The 13256-nt window shown below is 37.7% G+C and overlaps 2 protein-coding genes across 7 annotated transcripts in view; one reads left to right on the plus strand and one right to left on the minus strand.

The window, feature by feature from the left end:
* The window catches only part of LOC103469533 (uncharacterized), a 479729-nt gene that overhangs the window by 69400 nt on the left and 397073 nt on the right, over positions 1 to 13256 (plus strand). The window lies entirely within an intron of this gene.
* Positions 1 to 13256, minus strand: part of tusc3 (dolichyl-diphosphooligosaccharide--protein glycosyltransferase subunit TUSC3) — a 61971-nt gene that overhangs the window by 34822 nt on the left and 13893 nt on the right. Inside the window, exon 2 of the mRNA XM_008417549.3 lies at positions 1308 to 1477. Coding sequence (XP_008415771.1) covers positions 1308 to 1477 — 170 coding nt within the window. The remainder of the gene's footprint in view (positions 1 to 1307; positions 1478 to 13256) is intronic.

Genomic DNA, 13256 nt, shown 5'->3' on the forward strand with positions numbered 1-13256 from the left:
CTCTGACCAGCATGAATAGCTGTTCGCATGTTCGCTTGAAATGCTTTCCCCCCCAACACAGAGACACAAACTCTGGGCTGTGGGTGTGTAAAACATATGGAGGAGCACTTTCTCCATTTTCACCAACAAAGGGAGGCCATTTGTGGAAAGTCAGCATTTTGTCCTAATTCACACTTTTGTTCACTTCTACTGTGTTCCACTATTTATGTTTAGAGGTCTGGCGTGAAGTAAGTTTAAGTTAAGGTTAGGATTAGACTGGTAATGTTTAGACATAAATGCAGTCACTAAAATTAATGGAAGTGAATAAAAAGTCAGTTTGATGGAAATACAATGCTGTGTGTGCGTAGCCTTGTATCTGCTACATAGTAAAGACAATTTTTCCAACAAATACCCCACTGTGGGAACTGACTACTCCTATGTGGTGCTGTTTTTGCATGAGAAGTTATTTTTAGGACTTTAAGGTATAAATTGAGTTTAGGTTAGGTTGAGGCATGAACTGGTAATGTTTAGGTTTAGGGAAGGGTTAAGCTATAGAAATAAATGAAAAAAGAAGGAAAGTCAATGCAAAGTCTCTACGATGATAGAGACACTGTGGTGCTGACAGAGATTTTCTTTGATTAGACTCTAGTCATGTTGTTGTATGCTATGATTAAGATGGATTTTAGCATATATTTTATGGAATTGTATAGCTAGCAAACATGGAGATCCCAAAAAAAATAAAGCAGCAGTGGTGACTTGAAGCTGCTTTCAGAACAACGGACAGCTCCAGAGCCGTCGTCGCTCCAGGTACTGTCCTTTGTGCTGAAATGAAGTTGCATTAAGAGCAACATGGCTTCCAGTTCAAATCTGTAGTCTTCTTTTTTGATAACAAGAATAATAGTTTAGAAAACAAGTAACAAAATCATCCTAAACTAAATATAAAACATATACTTTTAAATATTGCACATTTATAGATGGTGTTTCAAGTGTTTCCAAGTCTCTCTGTAAGTAAGTGGGTAACTTTGTCTCAATGGTCTTATTTTGTGGAATTTATTCATGTCCCACTGGCAATGTGACTAGCTGGAGTATTTTTGATCAAAATGTCAGTGTAACCCACAGGTTATTATTACATAAGCCCATTTGCCGTTCCCATTGCATGTGCAGTTTTATGAATATACAATCTGGGCGACAGGGGTGAGCCAAACATCAGCAGATTTCTAGGCCAGATGTGTGTGTGTGTGTGTGTGTGTGTGTGTGTGAAATGTGAAAAATGCAGTTTTCAATGTTTGGTAGGGGATATGACAGTTGTTGCTGTGGTGATAGTGTACCTGCAGACCGAACACTGCCTCTGAGGCTGCAGGGCGGTGAACATGACGATAACGGAGTAGTTCCTGGGCGGGGCCTTGACGAAACGACGGAACTTGTCTCCGTTCATACGGATGACTGAGCGCCGAGAAGACCACTCCATCATCTGCTCAACCTTCTCCGACAGCAGGTTCTAAACGCAGAAAAGAAAAGACAAAACACAGACAATGCTTTTAGTTCAGATTCTCAGAAAATGACCAGCTGGATATGTACAGAGTGTGTCAGAGTAAAGTTCAGCTCACGAGATAAGATGAATGGGCTTTTAAATACAATACATTGTATCGAAAATACTTATTCCAATGTCAGTTTGACGGCCACCACAACTGCAATTCAGACAATGATATGATAGAAAAAAAAATTGCATAATCATCACAATATTCAACAATCATACCTCAATATTATATTTTCCTCTCATCGTGAAACCAAAGGTTTAAGGCAGTGGTCTCAAACTCCAGTCCTCAAGACGCGGTGTCCTGCAACTTTTAGATGTCTCTCTGCTTCAGCACACCTGACCCCAATATTAGCTCTGTGGAACTTGACTGCATGCTAGTGAGGGAGTTTAGCCATTTAATTGAAGTGTGTAGGACAAGGGACACATCTAAAAGTTGCAAGACGTTGGTATTTGAGGAACGCCGTTTGAGACCGCTGGTTTCGGTCAAGTTCATTTGTATAGCACACGTAGCAACTGTGGATCAGTGGGTAGAGTAGTTATCTTGCAATTGGAAAGCTGTAGGTTCGATTCCAGCTTCCTCCAGTCACATGTCGACATGGCCCTGGGCAAGGAACGCCACCCAAAGTGGTCTACATTGGTGTAGAAATGTGTGCGAATGAGTGAATGCGGTTCTAGTATAAAGAGCTGTTGAGCGGTCAAAATGACTGCAAAAACAATTTACAATTTCAGTCCATTTATCATCAAGAATAATCCTCATTATCGATGGTTAAGAGTTTCAATGTTCCACTAATTTTAGCTCTAACGTAACTAAACAGTTGGATTTTTGTCCTTGTTTTTAAGGAACTCAGTGTTTTGGCAGCTTTGCAGTTTTCTGAAAGTTCGTTCCAGATTAGAGGAGCAGAGAAACTGAATTTTGCTTTTCCATGTTTGGTTCAGAACAGAACCAGAATACCTGAGAAGTCTGAACGAATATACAACAACAGATCGTTAATGTGTTTTGGAGCACAGCAGTTCAAGGTATTTGTGAAGTAACTAAGTATTTCATAGTCTATTGTTTGAGCTACAGGGAGTAGTGGAAGGACTTTAGAGCTACAGTGATGTGTTGTTTTGTAAAACTCTAGTAATACTCCTAGCATGCCACAGATTACACAATATTAAAATTTTTAACTTCTGGCATAGAGCAGAAAGTACTCTGTGGTGATAGTATTGATGTTGCACTCCCAACAGACCGCAACATCAAGAAGAAACATGAGAGGCTTGAGAAATACTAAGGGCTACTGAATAAAAAACGCCATCTGGCTGGGAAAAGAGCTCGACATCAGAGCTGCAGCGCAACTGTGCGGATAAACAACTTACAGCAAACATGTACACAAAGCCTCATGCTACAGATTTGGGAGATGAAATACTTTCAGAGAGTTGGATTGATGTAATTTTGCTTGGGTTCAGTGTCCTCATACTGTTTACATCTGTAAGCCTTTATGATGCAGCCAGTATTGGTTCTCGAGGAGCCCGCTCAGATACTTGCCAACGTGATCTTCCCCACGTTGCCGCCGCTGCAGCAGCTCTGGGCTGAAGAGTGATGAAATAGTCAGACTGGAGATGAAATGCTTGTTTTTCCAACCTCTGCTGATCAAACTGTACCTCGAGAACCTCTGGAAACGAAAGGCGTGCGTTTTGGTTTCACGCACAATGCAATTGATGGTTTTGAATGACAATGAGCTGCATGTCTGAGCTCATGCATTTCTAATTAAAGACTTCCTATCTTATAAATGTTTGGCATACTGTGACATGTGTGAGTGCGAAGACTTGCATGACAAGCTTCACTGCTCCCTTAGTCAGCTGCTATCAGCTAGCACACCGATAAAAGTCTGAATCTGCAATCGGCATATAGGGAGAAAAACATGGACCCTTTTTGGAAGTTTGTTCCATCACATAAAACATAAGTACCCCAACTTCTGTCCATTCCTGTTTTTTTTTTTGTTTTTTTTTTTGCACACAGGTTTTTAAGTATTGGTTCAAGCAGACAGTAGTTAAATAATTCAGCAGCGCGCCTCCATTCGACTGCTAATCGAACACTTCTACTTTCACACAGATCAACAGCAGGTCTTAGAGTTGCAGAAGTGAAGCATACACTGAATCTCTCCAATAAACTGCCTGGAGACAAGATCAACAAAGACCAACTAAAAAAGCTGGCGGAGGATAAGGAAGAAAGTGAGGCAGAAAATAGGAGAAGAGAAAACAAGCATAATATGTTTTTGGTGGGTATTTTAGCATGATAGACATCTCTAAAAGAGGAGAGGGGATTCACAAAGGATCAGCAACTATACAGTGTCCATGTCCACTGTAGGTTTTTTTTTTCTTCTTTGCCTTTAATTTCTCTGCCTTGTTTTTGCCTTCATGCCTTCTGCCCTAAAGGGAGAGCCGCCAGCTCTGACCTGCAGTCTGTAATGATGGCCCGTCTCACTTGTATTTCTCAAACACTTTCTCACAAAGAGGAAACGAGTAAAAAGAAAATCTGGAAAAGAAAAAAGAAACAAATTATGTCAAATTTTGCGCACTGTAAATAAAACGTTGTCATATTTCTGAAATACGAGCTTAAAAAGAAAAAGTCGGTGGAGGGGAAAGATTTATCCTCGTGCCATGAAGATTAAAGTGGATGCCTGTATCAATTTTAGATTCATAGACAGAAAACAAACTTGGGAGCTGATTATTATTAAACAGTTTGCCGAAGGGATAACACCATCTCAGAGAGCAGCAAAAACATCAAATCTTAAGTATTTTTTCTTTAGTTTCTAATGCAAATATCTTATTACACTTGAAATAAGACAAAACTAACTTGCGAGTGTCTTTTCAGCAAAACATAGCAGCTTGTTTTGAAGTAAATAATTCCTCAGTATTGATAAAAAAGTACTGCTGTATTTTCCGCACTTTAAGGCGCACCTAAAAACCTTCAATTTCCTCAAAAGCCGACAGTGCGCCTTATAATCCAGTGCGCCTTATATATGGACCAATATTGAGCCACAACAGGTCTAGCAACTACGGTAAGCAGCCACCGACTTCATTTTCCCCCGTAGAAGAAGAAGCGCGCGGTGCATGCTGGGATAGTTGTCAGAACGCTGGTTTGTTAATAAAGTTTGATAATACATTTAAAGCCGGGGGGGGGGGAGACAGAGACTGTGGCGGCAGCGTGTCGGTTGGTCTGTGTTACCCAGAAAGCAGTTGGGCACAATATCGCAACACCAACACCGTGAGTGAAACAATGACTGGGGCAGTCCACTATATAAAGTACTCGGGGACCACTTCTTCACAAATGTGTATGTGTAATAATAGAGTACGGAAAAAATTGGCAACCCAAATTGAAGCGTCTATTCTATGCGCCTTATATACGAAAAAAGTTTTAAAGAAGGCTATTCATTGAAGGTGCGCCTTATAGTGCAGAAAATACGGTACTTCCATTGGCAGATACATATATATATATTTATAGCAAGACTATTTCATGTTACAATGAAATAATCTGCCAATAGAGCTAATAGTTTTTCATTAATAGAGGAATTATTTACTTAAACTTAGAGCATATTGCTGACGAGCTACTTTTTAAGTTAGTTCCATCTTAATTCAAGTGTACCAAGATATTTGGACTAGAAACTAGACAAAAAATACTTGGTCAGATTTTGCGTTTGCAGTGAGAGCGTTGCCGTTACCACATTTTACATCAATAGTCCATAATGTCGCATGATGTTAGTTCACTATATTATATCTGTAGCCAATTAACTTTGACCAAATTGGTTCAGTTTTTTTCCACCAAAGAGCCTATGCATTCACTTTTCAATGACTGATATGCCAGCAACAAACTCTTCAACAACAGAATATGGCTGTAGTGCAGATACTAGACATACAAGAATTAGTAACAGATTCTTTTGAAAAAGAAAAACTTTTCTAAATAAAGCTTAAATTAAAAAGAAGCTCTATGTGTGAAGTTTGCATTTTGATCAATATTCCTTGAGGGGTCACTCTGTTGGTTTTTGTTTGTATTTGCTATTTTAATTAGGTTGGACACTGTGTTAGGTTTGAACACAGTGTCCAACTAAACTGTTAATATTTTTTTGGGGAGGGGGTTCGGGGGAATAAAAAAAAAAAAAAATCTGTACAATTATTTTCACCCATAACATGAAAATCAAGTACAATTTGCCCGTGAACCATTTCAAAGAAACTTAAATCAACTTACTTGACATGAGCTGCTTATTTACCTTCTAGGTCTAATAAACAACATTTTTTGGGATGCTGAAAAGTTATCTTGGAGATCTCCGTAGCTCCGTCGTATAACAAGTTACAAAAAAATGCATCTGGACTCCCACATGGGAGGACTTGATCTTGCGAAATTAAGTGAAAAAATTTAGCTAATGAACTTCGGTGTACTTGTAAATTCTGAAGAGAAGTCCACAACCGCAGCCATTAATGTGCTTGTGCACGCCAAACAGCTGGAGGAGATTAGCTGTGTCCTTCAGGTCCCGATACCGTAGCGTCAGCGCCTCGTGATACAAGTTCAACTCAACATATGCTTACTCGTGTCTGCGTCAGACCTTGGGCAGTCACAAATTACCAACTTAGTTCATTAACTGGAGAGGAAAAGAAAGTAGAAACATTTAAATTAAAGTTACTTGCTTGGTTCTTTTAGGAAACTATATAGCTGAAGATGCGTGTCTATGTAAATTAATACATTTGTGTGGCCAATGTTATAATTTAAAAGAGAATCTCCCACTGAATTATCCTGATCCCTTTTCTTAGGCCACTTCAAATTAAATAAACTAGGCTTATTTATAAAAACTTACAAAGTATTTACAACAAAATGAAGTCAGTCCTACACAGAGTTTTTGAGAAATACCTCGAGATAAACAGACTCCTTTGCACCACCACAACTGCTCTTTGCCTTTTCCAAGCCTCAAACGTATGAGCTACATACGCACCGACAGTCTTGAACCATTAAAAAACATTTATTTTCTACCCCGCTGAGCACAAAGGGCATTAAAATGAATCACGTCTTATGCCGGTGTGTATTTGGTGTGTTTTTACATCTGTTTGTGAGCGACGCTGAGTGAGGAAGATGCGCAAATGCTCTGCAGATACCCTGCATTATCTCTCTGATTCTCTGTTAGCCACTCTAAGTATGTCATAACCTCTCCTTACATCACACACGCACGCACGCACACACACACATTGTAGGTACATCGCCAGGAGGCAAAAAGCATAAATAGCACTTAACCATGGTTGCAATTTCTTGACATTCCCCCTATTTGTTGTTCTTACCTGTGGTCATTTCTTATAAAAATCAATATTAGCAAGTCATTTTCTAGCCATCTTTTAGAAACGTTTCTCATATTTTGATCACTTTTAAGAGAACATGCAGCGCTAAACACCAACATTTATGTCGAAACACAAAAACATGGTTTAGATAATACATTTAACAAAACTGTACAAAAAACAACAAACACACACTGTGAGATGCAGAGTATTTCAAGCAACAACAGTAAGACTATGTTCAATCAAGTCTACAAGAAGGTGGGGGAAAAAAACGATACAAGACCAAAAAAAAAAAAGAAAGAAAAAAAGATGGAACAGACACAAGCAGAGCGAGAAGAGTAAATTGGGAAGAAAGAAAAATCACAGCCAGGAGGAGGATGACACATTAAGTGTAAGGCAACTGATTTTTGCACTGATGAGTACACAGCAGGAGGTTATGGAGGGCATGACAGAGGACAGCCATTTCATCAGCCATTCTGTTACACAATCATAAAGTCACTGTGCCGGCCATAAACATGGTTTTTGCCCCTCGCTGTTGCTCTTTATTTGATTCTCAAAAGCTGGAAACAGAAACATTAACAATAACATATGACGATTTATAGTAACATGTAAAGATTAGTGAATACACTTTGTTTTCCCGTGTGAAAAGGCAGAATCATGTCAAACTAAGAAGCACAGAGATTGCGCAAATTTGAGCCAGAAAAAGCAGTGGACGTGTCAGAGTGGCAACAATAAGGAGAAAACTGGAAGACAAAGGATTGTGCATTTGTTTGCTGGAAACATCATTATGCTTAGGAGCTCAGAGAAACGCTGTGGCTCGATCGTCCTCTGCTTTATGGACAGCAGTGAACTGAGACGTGGTGTCAACACTTTTAGGAAGCCGAGGCTCTTACTGGGTGTAAGCTGGAATGAATTGAGACAAGATGCACGGCATGATGGGAAATATCAAGCAGCAACTTTATATGAAATCTCCGTGCTGCGATGTGACTTTCTGCACCGTTTGCGTGTTCTCTCTGTGCAACTGTTCCTACAGATTCAACAAATCAATCAAAAACGTTACAAAAGTACTACTATAAACTATAACGGCTATATGCAGCAAAGCTGCACCAGGTGAAAACTGTTGCTTTTAATTAGGGCCGATGTGATTAATCAGATTAATTGTGATGAATTGATAGGGATAATTGTCAACTAATTTATTTATCAACTAAATAAATTTTAAAAACTAAGTATGTTCTACCTAAAATTCCCTAAGTGGTACAGTTTTAGCTTCACTTAGTTACAATTTTGGGGGGGGAAAAAATTATAATAAAAAAACAAAAAACACAACAAAAAAACCTCCTATTAAGCACCCTTTGCTATACAGTTATTAATCAGTTAATCCAAAAAATTATCAGTCCTCGACTGGGCTATACTTTTCACATGTTGATGTTAGAAGTGTATTTTTTAGCCATGGATGCAGCATTTGTTACAAACATTTAAGAAAAGAATGCAACGTTATTGTATTCTAGGCAATAAAATGTTGATTTTCTTAAGAAAAAAGAAATCAACATGCTTATTTTCATCTATTATTGCATGTCTAATATTGTAAAAAAAAAAAAGGCTTGCATAAAAAATCTGCAGTAGCTGGCAATATTTAATATGACTGATAATCAGAATAATCAACGGATTAATCAATAACTAAAATGGTCATTAGCTGCAGCAATACATATACTGTTTGAAAAGATGAATGCAGCATTTATGCTCACATGGAGCAGTCAAAAAATAGTTTAGGTAGCTAAAGCAAAACTTCCAATCATACCATCAGCTTCATAATTCATCAGTTTTATCACAAGATGCCCATATCATAACCGTTTCCCCTATAGTAACAAAAGCTGCAGGATGCAGGCCCACTGGAAAGTCACCAGTAATAAAGTCACACTGCTGACTGTCTTGCGATGGAAAATGTTTTTCCACTTGCATAGCAATTTGGACAGTTTTCTTAATGAAGTACTGGTGGATTGCTCTGATCTATGAACTGTTGCAGCAGAAAGCCAGTGTCAGACATGAACTACTTCAACATGTTAATAAATAGGCATCCACTCAATATGAATATGGGCGTAAATTCTGAGAAGATCCTGCTCACAACAATTGAAGATGTCAGTAAAAATTTATTGAAATAGCACACCAAGACTACTCTGAGTTTCCAAGTGCACGTCACACCATAAACACAGCTTCATAAAGCTATCGATATAAAAATAAAAGCTTCCCATGAGGTGCCTTGTAGATAATGGATGAGGACAACCACACAGGGATTTGATCTGCAAGCCTTCTAAATAATAATAATAATGGAAAAAAATACAATTGCATGTCGTCCAAGCAATCTTTTCCTCTGGGAGATTTTAACACGTCTATTGTAAATGAATGGGTCTTGACTTTGGCCGTCAGCCCCCTATATAGTTTCCTCCAATCCCATCTCTAAAAGAGGGGATTATGGGAAATTGGCTTCATTTAACAAGGAACAAAGAGTTGTCTCACACAAAAATGCAGAAAAGGCCAGAAGACAGATAAACACATGCAGTAAAATTGAAGGACAAAAAAAATATACAAGTTTGAAAAAAAGTCAATTCTGTTACGTACCATCCTTATAATGACGTCAAGACTTTCCATATTGGCTTAAACCAAAAACATGTACACGCATTCACACACACACACACACACACACACACGTATGCACGAGCGCGTGCGCACACACACACAAGCTCAAAAGGGCACAACAAATAAAAACACCAAAAAAGTTGCATTATTCAATTGAATGGCATTTTTATGACTTCTTACAATTTTCTTAGTCACCTTGAGGGGAAACAGGTGACTGAGAAAAATATGAAGTGTAGGTAGATGCATATGGTAAAAAAAAAAAGGTTATGAGATAGAGGAAGCAATAAGATGAGGAACTCAGGAACAAGTTAAAAGAAAAACAAATACAGATAAAAATAGAAAATATATGTAAAAAAAAAAAGAAAAAAGAAAAGGGAATAAAACAGTTCAGTCATAAACGCAAAAGGTTTTTTCCCCCACACATTATCTGTGTACTTTTTTTCCCCCCCCATCTTCCTCCTATGTGTCCGGTAGTAATCTCAAGTTTTCTCAACTGTTTCACATAGAAAAAGAAGAAACAATGTTCAGGTTGTTTATCTCAAACAGGGAAGCAAATTGGAGGCCTGTGAATGCAAAAGAAAAGCATGCAATGACTAGTGAATGCTTTATGGTGGGGATAATCGACAAATAATCAGACTTTGATTCATTTTATTTGGCTTGAAATGGCTGTCCTGATTAAATATCAAATTCTGATTAAACCAAAATAACCTTAAGTGACCTCCTGCTGGTATGTAAGATTTATCGGTCTTATGTTTATATACAACAATCCTTTCTTGGTAATGCATAATTAATTAATTGGTTACATTTTGCTTTGCTGTGTTTCTATGTTTTGCATATTCACACACTGTTGGTGACATAATGTGGATACATTTAGATCCACACATTTAGAAAAAAAAGTAGTAAAGAAACAGGACCATGCAACACTTAAACACACGCAGTGTGTGTGTGTGTGTGTGTGTGTGTGTGTGTGTGTGTGTGTGTGTGTGTGTGTGAGTCCACTGCAAGTCAGTGGTAGTGTATTATTTCCCTCTCACACCTGCAGTCAATCAAACCAACAAGGTATCGTGTTGCGAAGTCTGCATTTGTCAGCTCATAATTTGAGATTCCCAGAAATATCAAGAGTTGTCACTTAAGGGACTGTGGGAGCGGATTTGTAAGCTTAACTGCCAAATAACAATTATTGGAAATAAATGCCTTTTTTTCCCTCCGCTTTTGTCTGAGCGTCTTTCCATCAGTCTTTCTCCGGTGATATTTTTTTCTTTTCATATATTTTGCCCATTAGTGCGAGCAGTCATCTCTCTCTGTGATTCTTTGCAGACTACCTGAAATTTGTCTTGCTTACAGATAACCGCTTTACTCTAAAGCTCCCAGGAAAAGAACCTGACATTTGAAATCTTCTGTCATTCCCTCTCCTCAAGGCACCTGACCAAGTTTTTATTTTTTTTTTGCTTGTCATAATAGGGAGTCTGTCGTCATTCTAACTTGTGAATTTATTTTTCTGAAATGACTTTGCGTGGGTGGGTTCATCATCCCCTTTATCATGTTAAGATATTCAGGATTTGAATGGTAGAATTTAATCTGTGTGGAATAATTTTGTGCTTAGACACCATCTATTGCTTCAAACCACATGGAGATACAGACGATGGCAATTAAAAAAAAAAAAAAAAAAGGCAATCATTTGCATTTGACCTAAAATTACTTTAATAATTTTGTTACTGCTAGTAAGTGAAATGGCAAACTGTCAATAGGAGAGAGGCACAAAAAATGCGTATTTATTTTAAAGGGGCAATTATGCAAGAAACTGCTCTGCTTCCCTCAGTCTCAAAGAAAGAAATGAACTTTTCTGCTGTCACTTCAATGCGATGACTTAAAACTCACTGGTCAGGTGTTTTCATCATGCAACTGGCAAATTGCAAAATTGATATAACATTTTAATGGAAAATATTTTTTATGTCAGGTCATTGAAAAGCCTACTCAGAGCCATAAGAGGTTACATGATCAAATACAGGCCTACTTCACACACAAGGCTAAACGGTATAACAAGAGTAATTTAAAACTGGGTTCTTTACACATTGAAAAAATAAAAATACAATTTACTTCAGAATACACTACAAATCTCTGCACAAACTAATAGATAATAAAAGCTTGAAAGAGTTTGGAGTTTGGAGAGCTTGAAAGATATTTCAAGCTCTCCAAACTGCAGAGCTACCAAAAGAAGCAAAGAAAAATGCTTTTGGAACAAGGCTGGAAACTACAGAGAGTCAAATGATCAACAAACACATAAATGAAGCCCAGAGCAAGAAAGTTCTTCTCGCAAATTTGAAAAGGAAACAAAGCAAATATGAAAACCTCTTAATCTCCCTGCAGCTTTGATGCAACATGTTGTTCGAAAGTTTTTTTCTCTTTTCTTTTTATTTGCCTCGGTATGAGAGGTGGGATGGTAAATAAAAATCTCCGTTTTAAAGTCACAGTTTGGTGAAGTTTTGGTGCAGTTAGAGCTATAGACATGAGATTTTTTTTTATTCAACTGTGAATATATGGACACAAGAAAAAGAAGTATATATTTTTTGAAAATTGAATATAGACAAAATTAACTGAAAACGAGCCAATTAGCTATACCCGACTGGTATTATTTGCGCTCCATTTAAACGTGAAGCTTTGATAAAGAGTTCAGTCCCACATAGGTCTGTCACGATTGCAAATTTTGATAGACAATAAATTGCCCCAGAAGTTATTGCGATAAACGATGATATTGTGTCAAGACCATTTTGCGTAATAAAAAGTTGACGGCATGGTAATGCTACAATACGTTCTCAAAGATCAATAAACTTTAATTTCTAATGAACATTTAACACTGGAAAGACATTGAAACTGGAAGACACTTTAAATATTCAAAATAAATAAACAAAACAACAGAAAAGATAAATAAAAATTAATCATGAAGATTCTATAAACAAAATTGTCCTTCAAAAAAGTGATAGTTGAGACCAAAGTGTCAAACTTAAGACCAATTTTGGTAGAAAGAAAGAGAAAAAAGAAAAACGATAAGTTGTGTACATGGAAATTATTGAGATCATTTTAATTTATCATGCGATTAGTTGATTTATTGTTTATTGTGGCAGGTCTAATCCCACGTCTACTGCTGTAAAGATTCCTGAAGCATTTGTTATGGCTTTGGCGAGGTCTGCGTCGTTCGCAACACTACACTATAGGGTACTGTAATTCCAGATACAGTCCATTCGATCCCATTTCAGTGGAATAATTAAATCCAACATGGAGTCAGCTACTAGGGCTGGGCGATAAAATGCAAACAATAGCCGTCGCGATAGAGGATAGAAAATGCGTCCAATAGAATGTTGATCATTTCTCTGAACTTTAATCTAGAAAGTTCAGAGAAATGACATTCTGGCATTCTGGGGAATGTAGGCAGAGGACATGCTTTCACCACCGTCCTTCATGACTGCTCAAAAATAAAAGAGCAAGATGAAGTTAAGGGAGAAAATTAGAACAAGAGCGTTACAAAGAAAAGTGTAGATAAGAGAAAATGTCAATTAATAATTATAGATATTGTGTGATTTTGCCCAGCCCCATCAGCTGCATCCCTTGTCCCTGTTCAAAAATGCCAATTTTCATTTTAATCCATGAAACCTTCTTTCTCCAACATAGACTAAAAAAGGATCATGTTCCCAAACAGTACACTGATGATTGTGACAAGTCCTCCAGCTCTGGTTCGTATGTATTACCCATACAGAACTTAAGTTTTTGGGTTTTTCTCACCCGTTTTCTTTTTAAAGTCATATTGGAGGGG

Source organism: Poecilia reticulata, chromosome 1, assembly GCF_904066995.2.
Source record: "Poecilia reticulata chromosome 1, P_reticulata-male-v2, whole genome shotgun sequence".
Lineage (NCBI taxonomy): Eukaryota > Metazoa > Chordata > Actinopteri > Cyprinodontiformes > Poeciliidae > Poecilia > Poecilia reticulata.